Genomic DNA, 23934 nt, shown 5'->3' with positions numbered 1-23934 from the left:
TAGCTTGGAGGTAGTATGCCCTGGGTTCAATCCCCAGTACAACCAAAAAAGAAAGGAAAAGAAGAGAGATGTTTAACCATCTACAGATTTACCTTAGTAATATTATTTATTTTCACCGCTCCATTAGCATAATAGATTCATGTGAGGGTTTAAAATAGCAATATGATTAATGATGTCAGTTTACTTGGGCCAGAATTATAGTTGCCATATCTGTTTTTTTAGCTAGCTAATTAATACAGTCCACTGTAATTTCCTGTTTTTTTATATTTTCATTTGCAAATTATTTTGTAAAATTTTAAATCCAAGAATAACTGAAACCACCTAATTGCCTGGTTGTCAGATGTGAGCACCGGGGCTTTGGTTGGCCCTGCTAAATTATGTTCCTTGAACCACAAAATGTGGAAAATAGGAGTTTAGAAATATCACATTATTCCAGTTGAAACAAGTCAGTGAAATGCAGTCAAATTACTGATGCTAAAGGAGTTAGCAGTAAATTATTCAATAGGGAGAATCTTAAAAAATTTGTATGTCTCTTTGAACTGTTTTTTCAAGATAAAGAATATGCATGGTCATTGTTGAAATTTTATTAAGTAATTCATTATTTTATTTATTTTGCGGTACTGAGGATGGAGCCAAGGGGCATTTTACTTCTCAGCTACACTCCTAGACCCATTTTTTATTCTTTATTTTAAAACAGGGTCTCACTAAGTTGCAGAGGGCCTCACTAAGTAGCTGGTGCTGGCTATGAACCTGTGATGCATCTGTCTCAGCTTCCCAAGTACTGGGACAACAAGTCTGGGCCATCACACTCAGCTAACCCTGATTTTTAGAATTTAAAATTTATAGTCTCTTTATCGTTAAATGTTGCCTGATAATTTAGACATTAAAAAAACTATAGCATAGTAGTAATTCAAACATAAAATATAATAGAGATACTATCACCTGACTTTTATTATGTAATAAATACATAATGAGAATTTTTGATGTGTTGACAATTTTTTGATTTGGTCTGGGTAACTATGTACACTCAGAAAATTTTATGTTGTATGTGTATGATTTATGTATGCTATATTTCAGAGTAAAGAAATTGCTATTAAAGAATGAAAAACTTCTTTTCTTTTTTAAGGAAATGATTATTGACAAAGTAAATGGACAGGCTGTTCCTAGATATTTGATATATGACATAATTAAGTTCAATGTAAGTATAATTTATAAAACATTTTATAAGATATCACTGAAAATTATAGATTTTTAACAAATAAATATATTTGCTACTGTTTAGAGATAGCAAGAAAAAATTGTAACTCAGATTACTCATTGTATATCTTTTTTGTTTAATAAAAAAGCCCACAGGTTTTATTTCTGTTACTTAGAAAAAAAAATTTAAAAAACCAACAAAAGGGAACTGATTATGAGGTATTAAATGTGTAACATGGATAACACAATTGTTATTCATGAATACAAACAAGAAACAAAGATAAAATATAAAATCCCCCCAAATATAATACAAAATAGATATAAAAGTTAGAAGTTTTATTCTCTATTCGTTTATGAGTTTAGATTAACTAAGAATCTGTTTTCCTGTTCATTTTTAATTGCAATATGAATGTCTAAATTATTCAGGCAGAACAAGATAACTTCTGTAAATACAAAAACCCAAATAATGTGCTTCTATGAAAAGGTATAATCATTCCATTACATGTACATTATTCAAATTGCATAATCATTTAGTACTCATACCAGACTGAAAACATTTAAGAATTTTGGAATTAAAGTGTCTAAGTTTTATGGTAAATAAAAGATTTGATAAGGTTGAAAGTTAAAAAAATTTGTCTGTTTCATTCAGGCCCAACCAGTTGGAGATTGTGATTTTAATATTCGTCTACAGTGTATAGAACGAGAAATTATAACTCCTCGACATGAAAAAATGAAGACTGGGCTCATTGACAAAACACAGGAACCATTTGGTGTCAGAAATAAGCCGTTTTTTGATATATTTACTTCAAGAAAAGTAAGTTTATTCTTTGTTTTCTAATTCATAAGTCATAATTTGGTTGTGAGATGAATGTGAATGACATTTTTGCCCGTTTGTTGGGCTTTACTAAAATTACTTGAATTGATATAGCACTTTCCCACCAAACTTGCTGATTCTCAGTCTTTTCCTTTTCAGTAATATTCTTAGCAATGGAAACCTAATCTACATTGCTTTCCTGTTTCTTAAAAGAACTTTTGATTCATGCCATTGTTCCATATCAGGTTCTTTAAAAAAGCTGTTAATAATTTAAAATTCACTTAGAGAGAAAGTAATTTTATTTTATTTTATTTTTTATTTTTTTGGTGGTACTGGGATTCCTGGAAGCCCTTTTACCTCCAGGCTACACTCTCAGACCTATTTTATATTTTTATTTGGAAACAGGGTCTTTTAAGCCAGCAAGGCTGGCTTCAAACTTGTGTAATCCTCCTGTCTCCACCTTTCAAGTGCAGGGATTATAAGCGTGTGCCACCACACCCGGCAAGAAAGTAATTTAATTTTAAGTCTCCTTTTTCTCTTGAGGATAAAAAGCATTTGGTGTATGTCATTTAAAAAAAAAAAATGTGTATGTAAATATACGTACAATCCTCCTGTCTCTACCTCCCAAGCGCGGGGATTACAAGAGTGCGCAACCACGCCCGGCTAAACTTTGACCAGAAGAGTTTTAAGTATCAGGGAAAAAAAAAAAAAAATCCCAAAGCCAGTAAGAAACAGAGCAAGGAAACACCCCAGCTCCCAACTCTAAAACTCTCCCTCACTTTCACATTAGAATACCTCTGCCTTCATCAGCTAGAGACAGAATGGCTTTATTTGGAAGGCAGTTTGGTAGTTATCAATGTATTCACCCAAACAAGCAAACACCTTGTTAATAGCAAAAGAGAATAATCTGAAAGTCTATCATTAATAGAATAATGAATGATACATCTATGCTGTTAATACCATGAGCAGTAAAAAGTAATGTGGCACATCTCAGTGCACAGACATGAAAATATCTCTAAGCTATACTCTTAAGTGAAAATACAACAATCCCAGAATATTTGTTCTAATACACTTTATGTGTCAAAACAAAAATAAAAAAGGAAAGCCTTCAGTTTATATATATATTTAAAAAAAATTTTTTTTTTTCCAGTGGTACTGGGGGTAGAACCTAGAGGCTTTTCTACCTTTGGGCTATACTCCCAGACCTTTTTTATACTTTATTTGGAAACAGGGTCTCACTAAGCAGCTGAGGCTGGCTTTGAACATGCTCTATCCTAGCCCGGAGGTAAAAGGGCTTCCAGGAACCTCAGTACCACCAAAACAAACAAACAAACAAACAAACAAAAAAAAAAGAAAATTCATCTATAATTCGAAGTTGTAAAGTTTGTTATATTTAATATCAATCCCTTTGAAAAGTATCCAACAAGTAGGAAGTACCCAATAAATGCTAAGTAGTTATTTCTAGTGTATAAATTTTTAAATACATTTTGTCTTTATACATTTACATTTTAGTATAATGTTTTCCATAAATGAAAAATTCAGCTTTTTTTTTGGGGGGGGGGAGGTGGTACCTAGGATTGAACCAAAGGCATTATACCTATGAGCTATATTGCAACTGTATTTTATTTTTTATTTTAAAACAGTCTTGCTAAGTTGCTGAGGCTGTCCTTGAACCTGTACTCCTGTTTCAGCATCTCAAGTACTGGGATTACAGGCATGAGCCACCATACCTGGCTAATAGTTCAACTTTTATGTAATTAAATTTGGCCAAATATTTTTTACATTTCTGAGTTTTCTTTTTTTAAAGAAAGCCCTTCATCTCTAAAGTGTTCTTTTATAGTAACTTCTGATATCATTATGATTTTGTCCGTAGGTCTATTTGGATGCTGTATATTTAGCTTTTCATTACATCATGGAGTTGTCTCATATGCATAGTCTCTTAAAGCATCTTGTAGTTTCTTCTGCTCATTATCTCTTCTTTGTTTCTAGAGGTCTCACATGAACATACTAATTTATTTTGTTTCATTTTCCCATCTTTCTAATTCTCCTATCATTTTTACTGTCACTACTATTATTACTGTTGCACAGTTTGGTTTATTAGAATATTTACCATGTCAACATTTAAAAGAAAATATATCTTAGAGTTTCATCTGTTCAAGTAGTTTATATACACTATAGATTGACTAGTTGTTTCCTCAGACATTTCCATTTCTCATTAGTGTTTTTGTTGGGATCTTTTTTTTTTTTTAAATACAAATTACATATAGTATGTTCTCTTTGTTTCTCTTATGTATTTGGCTATTTATGATCCCTTGACTCTATCCCCTAATTTCTTATTTTTTCAAACTTTTCTTATTTTTTTCAAATGTAATTTAAACTCTTTATTCATCTGTTTTCTTAGAAACATGTTTTTTCAACAATTGCAGAAAAACATATTTTATATTATTTGACATATTGGTAAACCAAATGTAAAGTTTTACAATGGTTGATTTAAAACCAGAGGCAGAATATTGTCTTTTTGCTGTATCTTTCACACCATCCACACCATCAGCATATGACAGATCTCTTAGATGCTTCTACCACTAATGCCTTACCTAAAAAGGCAAATACCATAATGCGATGTCAGCAATTTTATGGTTTAATGAGAGTTTTGAATATTGTACTGATAGGACAGTGAAAGTCTTCAGGAAGCAAAAATAAGATATGGACATTAATATTAATTTTTGATATTTATATAACAGGATTATATATGTTTATCTTTAATATTTAAGAGACTGACTTACAGTGTTTTTATATCTTACACTTTGCTTTGATCCATTGTATTTTTTGTGTGCTTTTATTGGGACATTATAGTTTTACATCATAATTTAAATCATGCTGACAATGACATACATGTACACAGCACTTATTGAGGGTGCTCTCCCTCCCCTATTTCTCTTCCTCCCAATACAGAGCACTGAGATTGACATTGGTGTTTTCACATGTATACCCAGAGTCGATGGTAGTATTTCCAATAATGAACCTCAGTCTTCTCCCCTACCGTTAGATTTCCTCATTGGATACACTGAGATTTCTCCTCCATTATCTGGAGTCTCTCTTGTATCCCAATTACTCTCTATCATATGTATATGAGAGAAAACACATGCCCCTTCATTTTCTGTGATTGGCTAATCTCATTTAACATAATGTTCGCCAGCCAGGTCATTCCATCTTCTTGCAAATGAGGTAATTTTGTTCTTGTTTATGAGTCATTGGTTCATCTCCTAATTTCTTTTTCTTTTCTTTTTCTCCTCTTTTTATTATTTCTCCACAGAATTGAATACCTACTTTTGGTTAACTCTCTTAGATCATAAATACAAAAGGAAGATAGTTTTGCAGCATAGTTGGTCTAAAATTCTCAGCAGCATCAGTTACGGGATAGTAGTTACAGTTGGTGATATTATTTTTGGAGAAAGTAATAGAATTTCATTTCTCTATATCTTTTAAGTCTTGACATTACTTGGTACTTTATTAATATAACTCATGGAACAACTTCTTTTGTCTTTGATACTTCAGACAGTGAAGGGATAATGAGCTGTTTGTTTTTTAACTTTAATATACAAAGTTAGAATACAGCATTCAAAACAGTAATAAGCAGTTTTTCAAATTATAATTCTATTTCCATTTTCAGTTTGAAGGCCAATTAAAAATTATTTGAATAGATTAAATATAGTTAAAATTTAAAATATGCAGCAAAAGTTCATTTGAACCTGCTTTTATCCACTCTTTGCTATTTGAGAAAAGTAACCATTGCTTAGATTTTAGTGTATTTATTCAGAATTTCTTTCTTTCTTTTCTTTTCTTTTTTTGGTGGTACTGGGGTTCCTGGAAGCCATTCTACCTCTGGGATACACTCCCAGGCCTATTTTCTATATATATTTTTATTTGGAAACAGGGTCTCTTAAGCCAGCGCGGCTGGCTTCGAACATGTGCGATCCTCCTGTCTCCGCCTCCCAAGCGTGGGGATTACAAGCGTGTGCCACCACGCCCGGCTTCAGAATTTCTTTAAACATATACAAGAAAATTAATTTTTTTTACCCCCTTTAACCTAGAGGTGATTCTTTATATACTATTCCTTACTTTGTTTTGTCTTTTTCTTTTAAACTTGACAATCTTTTTTTTTTTTTTTTTTTTGGTGGTACTGGGGTTTCTGGAAGCCCTTCTACCTCTGGGCTACACTCCCAGACCCATTTTTCTATATTTTTATTTGGAAACAGGGTCTCTTAAGCCAGCACGGCTGGCTTCAAACCTGCACGATCTTCCTGTCTCTGCCTCCCAAGCGCGGGGATTACAAGCGTACGCCACCACGCCCAGCGTAGACTTAGATTGTTTTAGAACAGCATTTTTTACTTTTTGGTTTCAGGATTCACAGCAATTATTAAGGTCTCCAAAGCCCTTTTGCTTATATGAGTTATATATAATGATACTTATTATAGTAGAAATTAAAACCTGAAATATGTATTTATTTAAAACCAATAACAGTATATTAATAGAAGGAATACTCTTGTGAAAAAGTTATATATTCTAAAGCAAAACATAACAGTGCTGAGAATGTCATTGCTTCACCCTTTTGCAAATTAAAAAATATTTGGTTTATTTGAAGTTAGCTGTATTCTTAGATTTTTCATTTAGCCTTTTGTGCTATATATTATGTAGCCTTTGAAGAATGCTGTACATGTATGAAAGAATGAGAATCAAAGAGCAGATTATTTTGTTGCATTATGAATACTTTATAGTATTTACCTCATCTAGCTTAAAGGACCTCAAGGACCTCTAGGGTCTATAGATGAAAACTCTCTAGTAGAATCTTGCTTTTTGCTATAGATCTATCAAGCTTGAAGTTTTGTTTGCTTATTGACTTTTTGTCTCAATTAGAGGTTTAAAATTTTTAACCTGTTTTACATATGTATTTCAGTAGATGTTTTGGACAGTTTCTATCAGAACTATTTATTTATTTATTTATTTATTTATTTATGTATTTATTTATTGTGGTGCTAAGAATTGATCCCAGAGGCATTCTACCTTTGAGCTACACCCCCAGCTTGGTTTTATTTCTTATTTGAAAACAGCGTCTTGCTAGGTTGATAAGAGTCTCAGTACTTGCTGAGGCTGTCCTGTGATTCTTCTGACTCAGCCTATCAAATGTTGGGATTAAAGGCATGCACCACTACTTCTACTTCTGGCAGACAGTATATTAGGTTAGAAAGCTCTTTTATTACTTGTTTAGTGTAAGAATCTGCTTTTTACATATAACTTAAATTTTCATGACATAGTGGTCATAAATGTACATACATACCTAGATAGACCTCTCTGAAATGGTAGACATTTATAAAGCAGCAGTAAAACTGACTTGTTTATTGCATGTCTAATTGCCTTTTTATGTTTTTGCCCATTTGGCCATAATAATTCATTCTCTTCTTGATAACTTTAATGTGACTAAAACTGATCATGGATTGTTTCCCACTTGTAAAGCTCTGTTTCTGTTGACATAGTAAGTTGTCTTAATTAATTTTCTGATTGTCTGAGCTCTGTACTTTTCCCTTAGGAATAGTCAGTCAGTTGTGAATCCTCATGATCCAATCAAATCATATGCAAGGAGAAAATAAAGAGAAAGGAAAAAATATGCAAAGAATATATTTTGAAAGGTATTAGGAAATTATTTTTTTTCAGCTTTAACAGTTCTTTATTACAAAATCAGGAGGAAATAGAAAAGGGAAGAGAAGCAAAGCAGTGTGCTTGGGGTGCCTGGGGCACACTGGAGAGCCTCAGTGTGGAACTCTGCCGCCCTCTCTATCCCTGGCCTTTAAATAGATTTTTATATAGGTATGTTCTTATGAATGTTACCAAGGCAATGGGCAAGTAACTTATTTTTTTTTTGCCAGGTAGTGCCTCTTTGCCTTTGGACAGTGCACTTACTAGATGCAGGAGCCAGTAATCTATCTTGTTTCTGCCTCTATTGTATTTGGCAGTATTGGTTGCTCATCAACTATGGGTGCTTTGAGGCAGCACATGGAGTTTAGTTTTCCTATACCCTTTGCTGGATCACAAAGGAGTGGAAGTAAATGGAGGCACTGATTGCCTCTACATGTTTTTAGGGCTAAATGCTTCAATAGTCTCTAGGACTTTTAAGACTAAAGGCCTTAATTTCCTTTACATTCTTACTATAGGTTAGTCATTAGAACAAAGGGCAGAGAGAGAGGGGAGCTCTGCAGTGTTATAGTGTTACAGCTGCTGCCACTCCCTGCCCGAATGCCTGCACAGCACCCAGACTCTGACTGCTTCATATATTTTGCTGAAGCAATTTTCCAATACTGACACAATCCCCCCTCCTTTTTTTTTTTTTTTTAACTTTCTGACACATGTCAAGCCAAAGTGACTGGGGATGAAGAAAGTCCATCAAGATACTTTTGTGCTGAGAGGGGGTGGAATGGAGCCCTGGCCTTGTGGGTTCAAGGAAGTCACTTGTGAGGGTTAGATCAGCAAATGTTTGAATAAAAATTAAAAATAAAATTAAATTTAGAAAAAGGAAAAAGCTGTGCATGTTGGTGCACATTTCTAATTCCAGTGTTTAGGAGGCTGAGATGGGAGGATCGTGGTTTGAGCACAGTCTCAGCTACTAAGTAGTGAGGCCCTTTGCAACTCAGGGAGAAGTAAAGCAACTCAGTTTCAAAATAAAGAATAAAAAAATAGGGCTGGGTGTATAGCTTGGAGGTAGAATGCCCCTGGGTTCCATCCTCCGTACTGCAAAAAAAAAAAAAAAAAAAAAAAAAAAAGTAAAAAGAAAACTAAATAATCTCTTGCAAGTTCTTAGCAGCAAAACTTTTCTTTGTGGCCATGGAAAATATTTTTATTATAATTTATAATGCAGGCATGTTGGCATACTCTTGTAATCCCTGTACTTGGGAATCTGAGATGGGAGGATTGCAGGTTCTAGGCCAGCCTCAGCAATTTAGTAAGACCCTGTTTCAAAATAAAAAATAAAATAGGGCTGTGGGGGTGTGGGTCTGAGGTAGAATACCTCCAGTATGAAAGGGGAAAGGGGAAGAAAAACTACAAAAAATAATTTGTTTATTTTTTTTTCAAAAGTAGAGTGCTTACTTTATTCAGTGAAAGAATAATAAAATTTTCCTGGGCATTTATACATCTAGTTGAAAATAATTTTTTGTATGTTCATTTATTACATACATACTTTGTTAGGTAGTAAATTTAGATCTTCTCTGTTTTTGTGTACTTCATCTGGCACTCAGTTTATTCCCCTGGAGTATTCCACTGCATTTCTTTATTTTATTATTGAATATAAATTTATAGTTCCTAAATGGTTGTTCAAGACTAGTAGTTTATAAAAAGTAGCCATAAATCTTGTTGTTTTTATGCAAATGTTCTGTGACTTTATCAGTTTTTTGTACCATAGTAAAAGAAAAAGAATATTTGAGAGTATATTAATGTAACTGGATGAAGAGCAGAATTGTTTCTTAAATGTGAAGATCTTTAATGATTATGCCTAATTTTTTCACATAATTATAGCTATAATGGTCAAGCTGCATTTTCATTTGGGGGCAGTTACAAGATAAAATGAACGTAACTATGTATTATATTTGTGGTGTTCAGCTCTGCATTATTAATATGTTATCCATTATTAATACTGGATATTGCCTGATAGATCTTTTCAGACTTATTTACCATTTTAGAAGCAAATTAAAAAAATCCCAGTCATGCATAATAAAGAGAATTCTTAATTGCTTTTGTGTAGTGAGCCTGAAGATTTATTGTACCTGAAAATTTCTTTTGAGGTAGTAAATTTTGTTCATTGAAACATGAAGGAATTGTTATATCTAGTGTCAAATGTATTTTAAACATTTCTATAAAAGCCATGATCAGAAATGTAGAAATTGTATATGCCTGCTAAATGTAGTAATTTATAGTTATTTTACATTTCATATTCAGGAGATACCTATTAATTTATTCAGAAGAAAAAATGATTATTGGCCTCTTTAATGGTTAACAGGTAGTTGCTTTGTTTAAATATATGATCAATTGTTCTAAAAACTGCAGTTGGGAATTTGCTGCAGGTCAACAAAGGCACAGGATTTACATATCATATGACTGTTCAGTAACCCATACGCTTTTGTGAGTAACTCTTAACATGGTGAGAGGATACTTTGGTATTAAGGCTGAACAACTTAGGTTTATTAGAATTTTAAAGTGAAAATACTGCAGTTGAATAATAGCCTTTCATTAATAATATTGTTATTTAATAATAATAATGTTTTGTTTGCATAAAAATAAATTCAACCTATTGGTCATTGTTGAAATAATGGAGGGTACTTCTTTCTAGCATATGCATTCAAAAGTTATTTTTATAGTGCATCTTAACTTTATTTTTTGTGGTTCTGGGGATGGAACCCAGGGGCTTTCTACCTCTGGGTTACACCCCTGACCTACTTTATATTTTATTTGGAAACAGGGTCTCAGTAAGTTGCTGAGAACTTCACGAAGTAGCTGAGGCTGGCTTTGAACCTGTGTGAGCCTCCTGTCTCAGCCTCCCAAGTATTGGGATTACAAGCGTGCGCCACCACGCCCGGCTTCATCTTAACTTTTTAAATTAAAGAATTCACTATTACCTTCATCATATTGTTGGAACAGTAGGTATTTGATGACTTAGGACTTTCTTAGGCTCTGCAGTATGTTTTGTCATTGTCCCCCCTGCTCTCCAACTCAGTAGTTGAAACATAAATGAGAACAGGCTTTAAGCAATCGTGATTTAGAAAATACAAACTTTTAGAGTGGATAAAAAAAAATCAGGGTTATGTTTTTTTTTTAATTTGTATTATATTTACCTAGTAATTTTTATACCCCAAGCAGACTGAGTTTACCAAAAGTAGAATCTGGACACTTGTGTGTTGTTGAAAGATTGCAGTAAAATTTACAAATAATTTATAATGTTTCTAGCGAAATTTATTTTTGGACTTTTATATTTTTTTCTAGTTCTTACAGTATTATTTCTAATACATTATAGAATATTTAGTCCATGCTGGTAGCTTCCCATGGTACATGTAAGGCAATGAAAGACTTGATGTGGAGTTTCAGATTCACAACCTCTGATAAGTAGCATAATCCTATTACCTAATTAATTAGGTGTGTTTTTATTTATTCATGAAAATACTTTTAGAAATCACTTCAGTGAAGCCGGGCGTGGGGCACACACTTGTAATCCTAGAGCTAGGGAGGCTGAGACAGGAGTATTGCATAGGTTCGAAGCCAGCCTCAGCTACTTAGTGAGGCTCTTGACAACTCAGTGAGACCCTGTTTCCAAATAAAGTATAAAATATAGGTCTGGGAGTATATCCCATAGGTAGAAAGTCCCTGGGTTCAACCCCCCGTACCACAAAAGAAAAAAAAAAATCACTTCAGAGAAGTCCTCAGACTCAGAGGTTCAAGTAACTTATGTAAGGATTAACTTTCTGATAACAAATACATGAAAACAAAATGTAAATCAAAGATGTGATTTTGGCACATAATTTTTTCTGCAACTTTAAGTTATGAAATTTAAGAAGATTATCAGAGAACTGGTCATATAGAACCAGGTTTTATATATATCATTTTACCAAATAAAGTGTAATCAATTGGAAGACCATACCCTTGTCTTGTGCACCACAGAATAATATAAACCGCTGACAGTTAAACTATGATATGTCATTATTTTAAGATATGTCTTGTACAGGGAAAGTAGCACATGCCTGCAATCATAGTACTTGGGAGGCTAAAACATGAGGATCCCAGGTTTGAGTACCAAAGATATGTTTTGTTTTCAGAGATGAAATAAGGAAGTGTGTAATATGCACACACACACACACACACACACACACACACACTCACATACATATGCACACATAGATATACATACATATTTATTTGTTGTTGCAGTACTAGGGATTGAACCCATGGGTGTTCTACCTCTGAGCTATACCCCAGCCCTATTTTTTTTTTTTTTTTTTTTTTTTGTGGTACTGGGAATGAAACCCAGGGGCCTTCTACCTCCGGGCTATACTCCCAGACATTTTATATTTTATTTGGAAACAGGGTCTCATAAATCAGCTGAGGCTGGCTTCGAACCTGCGTGATCCTCCTGTGTCAGCCTCCCAAGGGTTGGTATCACAAGTGTGCACCACCATGCCTGGCACTCTCACTCTTTTTTATGTTTTTATTTTACACAACCTATTTGGCTAATACATTTCATATAATTTCTACCTAATCTATAACCTCTGGTTATAACACATCTTTTGGCTTGTTTTTATAGATTCCTATGCTTTGTAGACTTTATATTTTATATTTATTTAGCACACATTGTTGAAGTGAAATCTTATTTATTCTGATAGAGTCTGAAGATATAATGAATGTACAATATGGTTCTTGACTTCAAAAACCTACAGATAACTTTGGTAATTAGACCCATGGGAAAAGTTTGTGATAGAGCGAAACATGGTACTATGAGCGTATGTTGAAGGAGTAGTAACTTAGACTAGAGATTAGAAAGCTTCTGGCCTTCTGACATTCCAGTTCAGAATATTGGTGAAGAACGTGGACTCAGAGCCAGAATGAAATTGGGGTCTCAGTTGAATGCTTTGTGACCTTTGCCAAGTTTTTACCTTTACCTGATGTATTTAGGAAATGTTGCTCAGGGGAAAAAATGAATTTTAAATGTGAATAATAATAGTACCCACTTGATATGATTGTTAGTAGAATAAAATGAGTTAATATGTGTAAAATGCATAGAAAAATACTTGACAGTCTTATCTCTATATTACTTCTCTTATTCTTCATATCATTTAAAGAAAATGGATACATAATTAGTACTCAATAAATATTGGACTAAATCTGTGAATGATAGATGAAAATATAATTCCTTTTTTATTTCCTTAGAAGCCTTTAAACATCTCTATTAAAAGACTTATAAGACAGGATGTGTTGGCACATGCTTATAATCCAAGTACTTGGGAGGCTAAGACAGATGACCTCAGGTTCTTGGCCAGCCTCAGCTGCTTAGGGAAGCCCTCTGCAAAGTAGTGAGACCCCACTTCAAAATAAAAAATAAAATAGGGCTGAGGGTGTAGCTCAGATATAGAATTTCCCTGGGTTCAATCTCCAGTACCACACACACATAAAAAAGATTTATTATAAAATGACTCATTCCATAAGAGTCACCTACAAGCTGGGCGTGGTGGCGCACACTTGTAATCCCTGTGCTTGGGAGGCGGAGACAGGAGGATCATGCAGGTTTGAAGCCAGCCTTGCTGGCTTCAGAGACCCTGTTTCAAAAAAAAAAAAAAAAAAAAAAAAAAGGTCTGGGAGTGTAGCCCAGAGGTAGAAGGTCCTCCAGGAATCCCAGTACCACCAAAAAAAAAAGAGTCACCTACATCTTTCTGGAATTACAATGAACTTTTGCTAAAAAAAAAAAAAATAAGAGTAGGAACAATGAGAAATGATAAACTATATTACCTAAAGAAATTTTTTGTTAGTTTTTCTAACTAGTTAATTGGGATTCACCAGGATTTTGATGCCCAGTTTTAATTGCAGTAATGTAGGTTAATGAAAGAGCCATGAAATATAATATTTCTAAAGCTATTTATATTTTATTTAGTTTTGGTAGTACTGGGGGTGGAACCCAGTGGCATTCTACCTCTAAGCCATACCCTCAGCCCTATTTTTTATCCTTTATTCTGATAAAAGGTCTTGTCTCAGCCTCCCAAGGACTGGGATTACAAGCTTGTGCCATCATGCCTGACTCAGGTATTTATATTTTAATTTGCTAATTTTTTTTTTTTTTTTTTTTTTGCATGTGTGGTACTGGGGTTCCTGGAAACCCTTCTACCTCTGGACTACACTCCCAGACTTATTTTATATTTTATTTAGAAACAAGGTCTCTTAAGCCAGCATGGCTGGCTTCAAACCTATGTGATCCTCCTGTCTCCGCCTCCCAAGCTTGGGGATTACAAGTGTGTGCCACCGCGCCCGGCTTAATTTGCTAATTATAATGGCACAATAATTGTTTAGGCATCACTGGCAAAAAAGGGATAATGAAATAATTTCTAAATAAGATAATCATGTTGACTTTGTGGCGAGCAAGAAGGATGTCTTTTGTAAAGTGATTACTAGTTACTGGAGTTTTCAGGTTATACACTGAATGATCTTAACCTGAACCAGAGTTAGACTTTGGGATTGAAAAATAATAAATATTAATATTCATTTAAGTGCAAATTTCCATTTTGGAAAGATTGTTAAAAACTAAATCTTGGCTTTTAGGAAAACAATGAAAGCATGTTAAAGAGGTTAACAGGTATTTATTATATTGACTATTCTAGTCATCAGTTGAGGCCATGTGAGCTTTCTGCTCAGAAATAGTTGATGGAAATAGAATAGACCAAAACTGCAACATGGAGATACTTATTCTTTTTTTTTTTTTTATAAATAGTCCTTTAGTGTATTACAGTCTACAGTGAATTGATAATACCAATTTGTATTCCTGATAACATTGCAAATTCATTTTCTTCTTCACTTTAGTCTTAAGCTATCATTTTTGTTATTATTTCTAAAAGGTTCCATTCTGTGCTTTGTAACTTCACAGTTTCTGTTTTGTTTCTTATATTTCTAATTTCAAGCCCTTGTGCATTATATTTTTCTGCTTATGCATTTATAATGATTTGGTTTGTAATTCTTGATTCATAGACATAAAAATATCAAGTAAAAGTCAGTCATGTAGTATAAATTTTGTCAGTTTCCACCATCTTTGGTCCACAGAAAGTTGCATGCCTTCTGTAGGATATTTCATATGGTATTTAAGTGATAAGATTATGTTTATAAGTAAGCAAAGTTTAGTTTTATAAGTAAGTATTTATAAAATATTGAAGCCAGGCGTGGTGGTGCGCGCTTGTGATCCCAGCATTCGGGAGGCTGAGACCAGACGATCACGGTTTGCAGACAGCCTCAGCTACTTAGTGAGGCCCTCTGCAACTCAGTGAGACCCTGTTTCAAAATAAAGAATAAAAAATAGGGCAAGGGGTGTAGTTTGGAGGTCGAATGACCCTGGGTTCCATCCTCAGACACCCCCCCCCACACACACACACACAAATGCTACTATAGTTTGTTAAAAAAGAAATCTAGGCCGGGCGTGGTGGCGCACGCTTGTAATCCCTGTGCTTGGGAGGCAGAGACAGGAGGATCGCGCAGGTTCGAAGCCAGCCATGCGCGCTGGCTTAGGAGACCCTGTTTCCAAAATGAAAATGTAAAAATAGGTCTGGGAGTGTAGCCTGGAGGTTGAAGGGCTTCCAGGAACCCCAGTACCACCAAAAAAAAAAAAAAAAAAAAAAAGAGAGATCTATTTGATATTATATCTACTGCTTTTCCTTTTGTCCAATTACCTTCTAACTTTATCAAGAGGTAAGGTAATCAAGAAAATTATAATTCTGGAAAGGAATGTGTTCTAGCTTAGGAAAATTCACCATAGTGTCCACTTCAAATATCCTCCAGGTTTTTAACTTAAATATTTTTAAATTAAGATTCTTTTATTTGTTAGAAGTGTTTTTAAAAAATATCTTGGGCTCAGGTGTGGTGGTGCATGCCTGTAATCTGAGTACTTGGGAGGCAGAGACAGGAGGATCATGAGTTCGAAGCCAGCACCAGCAACTTAGCAAGGCTCTCAACAACTTAGCGAGACCCTGTTTACAAATTTTAAAAAAAAGTATATATGTATGTATACATACATATATATGTGTGTATGTATATGTGTGTATACACATGCACACAGCCATATATATCGTGTGTGTGTGTGTGTGTGTGTGTGTGTGTGTGTATTTTGGCTGGGGATTAGAATGCCCCTGAGTTCAATCCCCATTACCACCCCCAAAAAAGAAAACAAACAAACAACCTGAGTAATATAAATAAAACTGTACTGCTGACAGTAGATTGATGAAAATAGCTAATTACATCATTGCATGCAAATATTTGTATTGTCAAATTGAAATGAAGCGACTATTTATGCATATTTTAAAGGCTTTTATTATTATTTTTGAGTTCCCAGTGTCCCTTGCTTAGTTTCTAGCATACTAGCATTTTCTTTTCTTTTTTTTTTCTTTCTTTTTTTTTTTTTTTTTTGGTGGTACTGGGGGTGGAACCCCGAGGCTTTTCTACCTCTGGGCTATACTCCCAGACCTATTTTTATATTTTATTTGGAAACAGGGTCTCACTAAGTTGCTGAGAGCCTCATTAAGTAGCTGAGGCTGGCTTCGAACCTGTGTGATCCTCCTCTCTCAGCCTCCCAAGTGCTGGGATTACAAGCGTTCGCCACCATGCCCGGCTAGTTTCTAGCATTTTTAAGCAGTGAGAAAATTTCTACTTAATGAATACTGCATGAAATTTTATATTTATTGAGCTGTAAATTACCTGAGGATACCAGTATAATGCATAAGTTTTATTTACATATAGAAAAGGTGAAAAAGATTCAAAGTAATTTTAAAATGTAAGACCTTTTATTTTGGAGTATAGTATCAGAGACAAAAATATTACCAGAATAAGTTTTAAATTATGTCTGATATATATGTATGTATGTACATACATTTGTAGTACTGGGATCTGAACCCAGGGGCATTCTACTCCTTAGATACACTCCTAGCCCTATTTTTATTTTTTATTTTAAAACAGTCTTGCTAAGTTTTTGAGGTTGACCTTGAACTTGCAATTCTCCTGTTTCAATAACCTAAGTATTAGGATAACGGGTATGTGACTCCCCACCAAATAAATCCTTACCTTTAAAGTGATGCTAGTTTAACTAAATATCTCAAGACTCTTATGTTCCCTAGTGACTCCTCCTTTCTCGGACGCTTGACCTCTTCTTTCCAAGATTGCACCTCACCTTTGATGAGTACACCTTACTTATGTTTGGTTTGACCTATTTATCATCTTGACCTCTCTCCTTTTGAAGTTTTCATCTCAGTGGCTCTCTTTTGATTCAGTCACTTTCACTTTGGAAACTTATTCCTGGCTATTGCACCTGCTGTAAAGTTTTAAGTTCAGACATACTGCTTTCTGACTGTAACTTTCATCTTAAAAACTGCAGAGATGCTTCAGTGAGGTATTTCATCAACTTGTCTACCATCTATTGAAATGAGACTATACCCTTTTGAGTGAGGACTAGGTCTCAGTGTTACGGGTTAAGTCATCATCGTTGAGAATATTAGTTGGCCCCATGTGACTCTTTCTTATATGTGTGAATCTTAAATTCTTTAGCATTCTCCTTTTTTTATTTTTTGTGTTGTGGTACTGGGGATAGAACCCAGGGGCATTCTACCTTTGAGCCACACCCCCAGCCCTATTTTTTATTCTTTATTTTTGAAACAGGATCTCACTAAGTAATTTAGGCTGGCCGCGAACCTGCGATCGATACTCTATCTCAGCCTCCCAGGTACTGGGATTATAAGCAAGCACCACCACACCTGGCTAGCATTCTCCTTTCTTATGGTAGAAGATGAGGTCACTAATTTAATCTTTCTTTTTAAGTAGCATTTAGTAACTTTTTCCTGTATGGTATGCTTTTGCTATATTTTTGAAATGTTAATTACTTTATTCTTGTTTTTTTTTTAGTTCAAAACATTTAATTTTTCCTTTTATTTATACATTATTTAGAAATATACTTTTTAATTTTCTTTTTATTTGTGTGATTTATTTTGTTTTATTTATTTTTTAGTGGTTCTGGGGATTGAACTCATACATTCTACTTCTAAGTCCTTGCTATACTCCCCAGTTCTTTCTGTTTCAAAACAGGCTCTTGCTAGGTTGCTGAGAGTCATACTACATTGCTAGAAAGCAATTAGACATGTGATCCTCCTGTCACCAGCTCCCGAGTACTGGACGGCAGCCTTATGCCCTGTGCCCGTCTTGATTGTCTTAGGAATGATTGTGGTACTTGGTTTTCATCGCATCATTGTTCAGAGTAGTTTGTGCAATGAGTTTAGCAAGTTACTTTTTTTTTTTTAACATATGGTACAAGAAGTATCAAGGTCATGACTTTTTGTCTTTTTTGAAGCTTTACCCATTATTGGTTTATGGATATTTGAAAAAAGTTGAATATGTATGTATATATCACTCAATATGAGCATGAATTCAAAATTTTTTCCCTCTAGGATGAACATATGACATATATGGAAAGAAAACTTCGATTTACCATTGCTTTCCAAAATTCAGCAAGAATTTAAGAAAATATTTTGACACTATGATGCTTGCAGTTTGTTTTATTTTTATCTTTATTTATATAAAACCAATACTCTGAATCCATATTGAATTTTTATTTAATCAAATTTTTTCCTTAGGCTAGTCATAGTAGCGCATGCTTGTAATGCCAGTACTTGGGAGGCTGAGACAGGAGGATCGCATGTGTTTGAAGCCAGCTTTAGCTACTTAGTGAAGCTCTTAGCATCTTCGTGAGGCCCTCCCTCTTTTCAAGTAAAAATATAAAATAAGTCTGGGAGTGTAGCCCACAGGTAGAAGGCTGGGTTCCACTCCCAGTACCACAAACAAACAAACAAACAAACAAACAAACAAACACCAAAACTTCCTTAGATACCTAGGCCATTTAAATCTTTGAGCAAATTTCAGAGAAATATATGAGTTTCTGAACTGTACTGAAGGCCATTTAACCACACTTTCTTTTTTTAAATTTTCTCTTCTTGGTACTGGGGATTGAAATTTTGGACAGTCTACCTTTCTACTATACTCCCAGCCATATTTTTAATTAATTAACTAATTACTTATTTTGGTACTGGGGATTGAACTCAGGGGAATTCTACCTTTGAGCCATAACCCTAGTCCTGTTCTATTTTTTATTTTGAAACAGGCTCTCACTAAGTTGCAGAGGCCTAAGTTGCTGAGACTGGCTCTAACCTGTGATCCTTCTGTCGGCCTCCCAAGTAGAGGGTTTATAGGCATGCTCCACCTTGCCCAGCTTGTTTTTTATTTTGAAATAGATTTGCTGAGGCTGGTCTTAAACCTGTGACCCCTTTGTCTCAGCTTCCCAAGTATACAACCCAGCTTAAGTTTTACCATTTTTAAGAAAATAATTCAATGGTATTGAGTACATTCACATTGTTGTATAACCATTACTCTTCCATTTTCAGAATTCTTTCATCTTTTAAAACTGAAATTTATTAAACACTAACTCCCTATCCCGCAGGCCCAGCACTTAGCTTCTGGCAGTCACTGGTGCAATTTCTTTTTCTAAGTGTGACAAGGAAATTACAGATGAAAGGAAATGTAGATATTCAAACTCAAATCTGAACTGACCTCAATTTAGAGAAATTATAGATTTTGGAGAATGAACTGGCAGAGAAGACGAAGTCACAGTTTGGGAAGAGAATCACACTTTTTCTTGTATGTGAAATCTACTTAAAAATTGGTTATTGCCTTTGGAAAGCATTTCTTTCTGTAAATTTAGTGTTTTCAAGAATATATGATAGTGATAAAAGGAGTATATAACACACATCATAGTCAAAAATTTGGAGACACATTTGAATCCCAGAACTTTCCCAGAGTTTCTGTTAGTTGGCTAGATTCTAGATAACATGATGGTACCTGACTGTGAAATGCAAAAAAAATTTTTGGGGGGGCCCTATCGGTGATACATATGCTATTGTTAAAAAAAATCTGTGAAAGAGAAACAATATATGATCTGAAGTAATTAGAGAACTCTGTTCTTTAGTAGATAGGGCATTTTAAAAACTGTTTTGTACTGGCTTTTTTTTTTTTTTTTTGTGGTACTGAGGAAGGAACCCCAGGGGCATTCTGCCTCCGAGCTATACCCTCCAACACTATTTTTTATTCTTTATTTTGAAACAGGGTTTCACTGAGTTGCAAAGGTCCTCACTAAGTAGCTGAAGCTGTCCGCGAATGGTGATCCTCCTGTCTTAGCTTCCCAAATGCTGGTATTATAAGCATACACCACCACGCCTGGTGTGTACTGGCTATTTTTGTAGTGAAATTCTCTGCTTGAAAAATATAAAAGACAAAGATGAAAAAAATTCTCTGAGGGTTTGTAGAAAACACAGTCAACATATTTTTAGACTATAATCCCTATGTTTTAGCTAGTTTATGGTCACAAATCCATGTCTCCAAGCAAGTTTCTTTTCTGCCTCTTCTGTATATTGTTACTTTTTTATTCACTTTAGTACTTTTTGAAGTTTCTATTTTCATTTTGTTTTTGTACATCTCCTTTCCTTTTGTGCAGATTAGTAAAACATTTAAAAATAAGTTTTCAGTACTTTATGATCATTTTATTTTTTGATTATCACATTATATTTGTACATATTTATGAGGCACAGTATGATGTTTTGATTCAACTATGTATTGGGTAATGATCAACCGAAGGTATTAGCATATCCATTACCTTAAACTTTTATTGTTTATGGTGAGTATATTATAAATATTCTCTTATAACTATTTTTAGATATATAATGCATTATTGTTAATTATATTCACCGCTCGTAGCCATCATTTTGGTTGTTAGGATTGTTGCTCAGGATATCCAGTCTCCTTTGCAATGGAAATCTTCATTCTTTAAATTTTTAATTCATATATTAACATTATTATATCCCTTTGGAGCCACCTCTCTTCTATTTTGGTATTTCACTTCTTACAGCACATGTAGGAAGTTTATAAATCTTAGTAAGAAAGTAAAGTAATTTTAAGTGATTATTATATTTCTAAAATATCCATATTTATATTTATTTTATAGCTACTTGAAGGAAATTTTGCCAAAGAAGTCAGCCACGAAATGGATGGACTTATTTTTCAACCTGTTGGAGTAAGTGTTTGTGTGTGTGTGTGTGTGTGTGTGTGTGTGTGTGTGTGTGTGTGTGTTTTGGACTTTATATTTCCTGCTTTGTTGGTTTGAGTGACTTTGATATGTGAACTAGTCTATATACTTACTGGGTGTCTGTTTCAGCTATAAACTGAGGACATTATTCTTAATAGTCTGTAGTCTATTGATTACCTGCTATAAATTTTTAACTCTGGCTTGTCTGTGTATTGTATATATTGGAGAGTTAGCAGAAAAGCACAAAACTCTATAGCTCAAGAATACTATGTCTGTGTCAGAAATTTCCAGGAGTTTTAGGTCTACTCTTAGTTTACATATTTGAATTTTGTGTATTTCTCCTAAAGTATTCTTATTCCCCTTTTCTTCTCTTTAGAGAGACACATTACATCCAATTTCATTAAAGATATAGGCCTGTAGTTTTCCTTTTTGAACTGTCTTTATATGGTTTTGGTATTAATGTGATGTTGGCTTCATAGAATGTATTTGGGAGAATCCTGTTTTTTTGTGTTTTTATTTTTTCCTGTTTCACAAAATAGATTGAAGAGTATTGGGATTAGCTCTTCTATAAATTTTTTTTTGGGGGGGCGGGTCTAGGGATGGGAACCCAGAGGCATTTGACCTCCAAGGTACACCCCCTGCCCTATTTTTATTCTTTATTTTGAAACAGGGTCTCACTAAGATGTGGAGGGCCTCACTAAGTAGCTGAGGCTGTCTGCGAACTGCGAACCTCTGGTCTCAGCCTCCTGAATGCTGGGATTGCAAGTGTGCACCACCATGTCCGGCTCTTTAAAGGTTTTATAAATTCATTTGGGAAACCATCTGGTCCTGGGCTTTTCTTTGATGGTAAGCTCCTTATTCCTGTTTCAATCTCTTTGATTGCTATTGGTTGGTTTACATTTTCTATATCTTCTTGACTCAATTTAGGCAGGTTGTATTTATCTAGAAAGTTGTCAGTTTCCTTCAGATTTTTCATTTTGTTGAAATATAGTTTTTCAAAGTAATTTCTGATAATCCTCTGGATTTCTACACTGTATAGTAGTAATATCTCCTTTTTCAACTCTTATCTTTGTAAGTTGGGTTGATTCTCTTTTTTTGTTAGCTTAGCTAGTGGTTTTTCTATCTTGTTAATTTTTTGAGAAAGTAGCCTTTGGTTTTGTTGCTTTTCTGTATTGTTTTTTATTCTCTATTTCATTGATTTCTGCTCTGACTAACAATTCCCTGTCTTCTACTGGCTTTGGAGTTAGATTGTTTCTGTTTTTCAAGGGCTTTGAGGTGTGTCATTATGTTATTTATTTGATGATTTTCTGTTTTTCTTATGTGAGCACTCAGTGCTATAAATTTTCCTCTGCATACTGCCTTCAAAGTGTCCCAGAGGTTTTGATATGTTGTACCTCTATTTTCGTTTATTTCTAGAAATTTGATTTCACCCCTTAATTCTTCTGTGACCCGTTCTTCATTTAACAGTGTGGTGTTCAGTCTCCACATGTTTATGTGGTTTTTCTTGGGCTTCTTATAGTTGATTTCTAGTTTCATTTCATTATGGTTTGAAATGACACTGGGAAGTATGTCACATCTTTTGATTTTGCTAGTGCTCACTTTGTGGCCTAGGATGTGGTTTATTTTGGAGAAGATTCTTTGAGCTGTTGAGAAAAATGTGAACTCTGCTTTAGTTGAGTGGAATCTTCTATATCTGTCTAACCGGGTCTATTTTATTAATGGTGTGTTTGTCTAGATGATCAGTCTAATAGTGTGAGAGGAGTGTTGAAGTCTCCCAATATTACTGTATTGGGATTTATGTGTGACTTAATGTCAGAGGGGTGTTGAAGTCTCCCAGTTTAATTGTATTGGGATTTATGTGTGACTTAATGTCACAGAGAGTTTGTTTTATGAAAGTAGCTGCACCTTTGTTTGGGGAATAAATGTTGACTATCATCATTTCCTCTAGCTGTATTGTTCCTTTTACCAGTAAAAAGTGACCTGCTTTGTCTCTTCTAATTAGATTAGGCTTGAAGTCTAACTTGTCTGATATCATAGTTGCTACTTCTCCTTGTCTTTGAGTTTCGTTGGCATGGATTACCTTGCTCCAGCCCTTAATTTAAGTTTGTTACTATCTTGTAAGGTGTGTTTCTTGCAGGCAGCAGATAGATGAATTCTGGTTTTTAATCCATTTTGCCACTTTATGTTTCTTTATTGGGGAGTTGAGGCCATTTATGTTTAGTGTGATTATTGAGAGGTTTTTTTTTTTTTTTTTTTTGGTGGTACTGGGGATGGAATCCTTCTACCTCGGGGCTACACTCCCAGACCTATTTTATATTTTATTCGGAAACAGGGTCACTTAAGCCAGCTGAGGCTGGCTTTGAACCTTCGTGATCCTCCTGTCTTGCCTCCCAAGTGCGGGGATTACAAATGTGCGCCACAACTCCTGGTGAGAAAGATATTTAACTTTTGTTTGCAGTAGTGTTTGTTGTTCTTTGCTTAGTTGTTTCCTGGATGGAAATATGCATTTTTAGATTTGTTTTATTTTATTTTTAATATTAATGTTAATATTATTTTATTATTATTCTTTTGCAGTACTAGGGATTTTTTTGTGGCAATTATTTATTTATTTATTTTTTTTGTAATCATACATCACTTTGGAATACAAGACTTGAGAGGATATACAAGCACATATCATCCGATAAGCCCTCATCCAATCCCCATCTCATTCCCTCCCCCTCCCTCGATCCCATGCTTAATTGGTGATTATCTTTGATATAATTGTTTATGCACCTCATGAGTTCTAAAGAGATTCCATCCTCCCCCATCCCCTCCCCTCTGATTGGTCACCTTAATTGCTTCTCAATAGGGCCCTTTCTACTACTCATCCTCCTCCTGTTACCACTTTCCTCCTAGTTCTTGCTAATTAGGAGACGCATCTGGATTTTATTTTCTGTGCTGTTTTTCTGTGCATGCCACATTGCAAGTTCTGATCCCACTCTTGACGGCCCCAGTAGTGGCCTGGCCACTCGGAGGACTCTGATCCCAA

The 23934-nt window shown here is 34.5% G+C and overlaps 1 protein-coding gene across 3 annotated transcripts in view; it reads left to right on the top strand.

Annotated features, from left to right (window-relative positions):
• Nucleotides 1-23934, top strand: part of RNGTT (RNA guanylyltransferase and 5'-phosphatase) — a gene marked incomplete at both ends in the record, with an annotated part of 279010 nt that overhangs the window by 98369 nt on the left and 156707 nt on the right. For 2 of the 3 annotated variants that reach the window (XM_080700452.1, XM_080700450.1), the window contains 3 exons: nt 1127-1198; nt 1847-2011; nt 20826-20894. In XM_080700452.1, coding sequence (XP_080556578.1) covers nt 1127-1198; nt 1847-2011; nt 20826-20894 — 306 coding nt within the window. The remainder of the gene's footprint in view (nt 1-1126; nt 1199-1846; nt 2012-20825; nt 20895-23934) is intronic. The other variant, XM_080700451.1, reaches the window with a different exon arrangement.

Source organism: Muscardinus avellanarius, assembly GCF_963383645.1.
Source record: "Muscardinus avellanarius genome assembly, chromosome: 8".
NCBI classification, from domain to species: domain Eukaryota; kingdom Metazoa; phylum Chordata; class Mammalia; order Rodentia; family Gliridae; genus Muscardinus; species Muscardinus avellanarius.
Note: the sequence above shows the minus strand (reverse complement) of the source record. Positions and strands in the feature narration are given on the sequence as shown.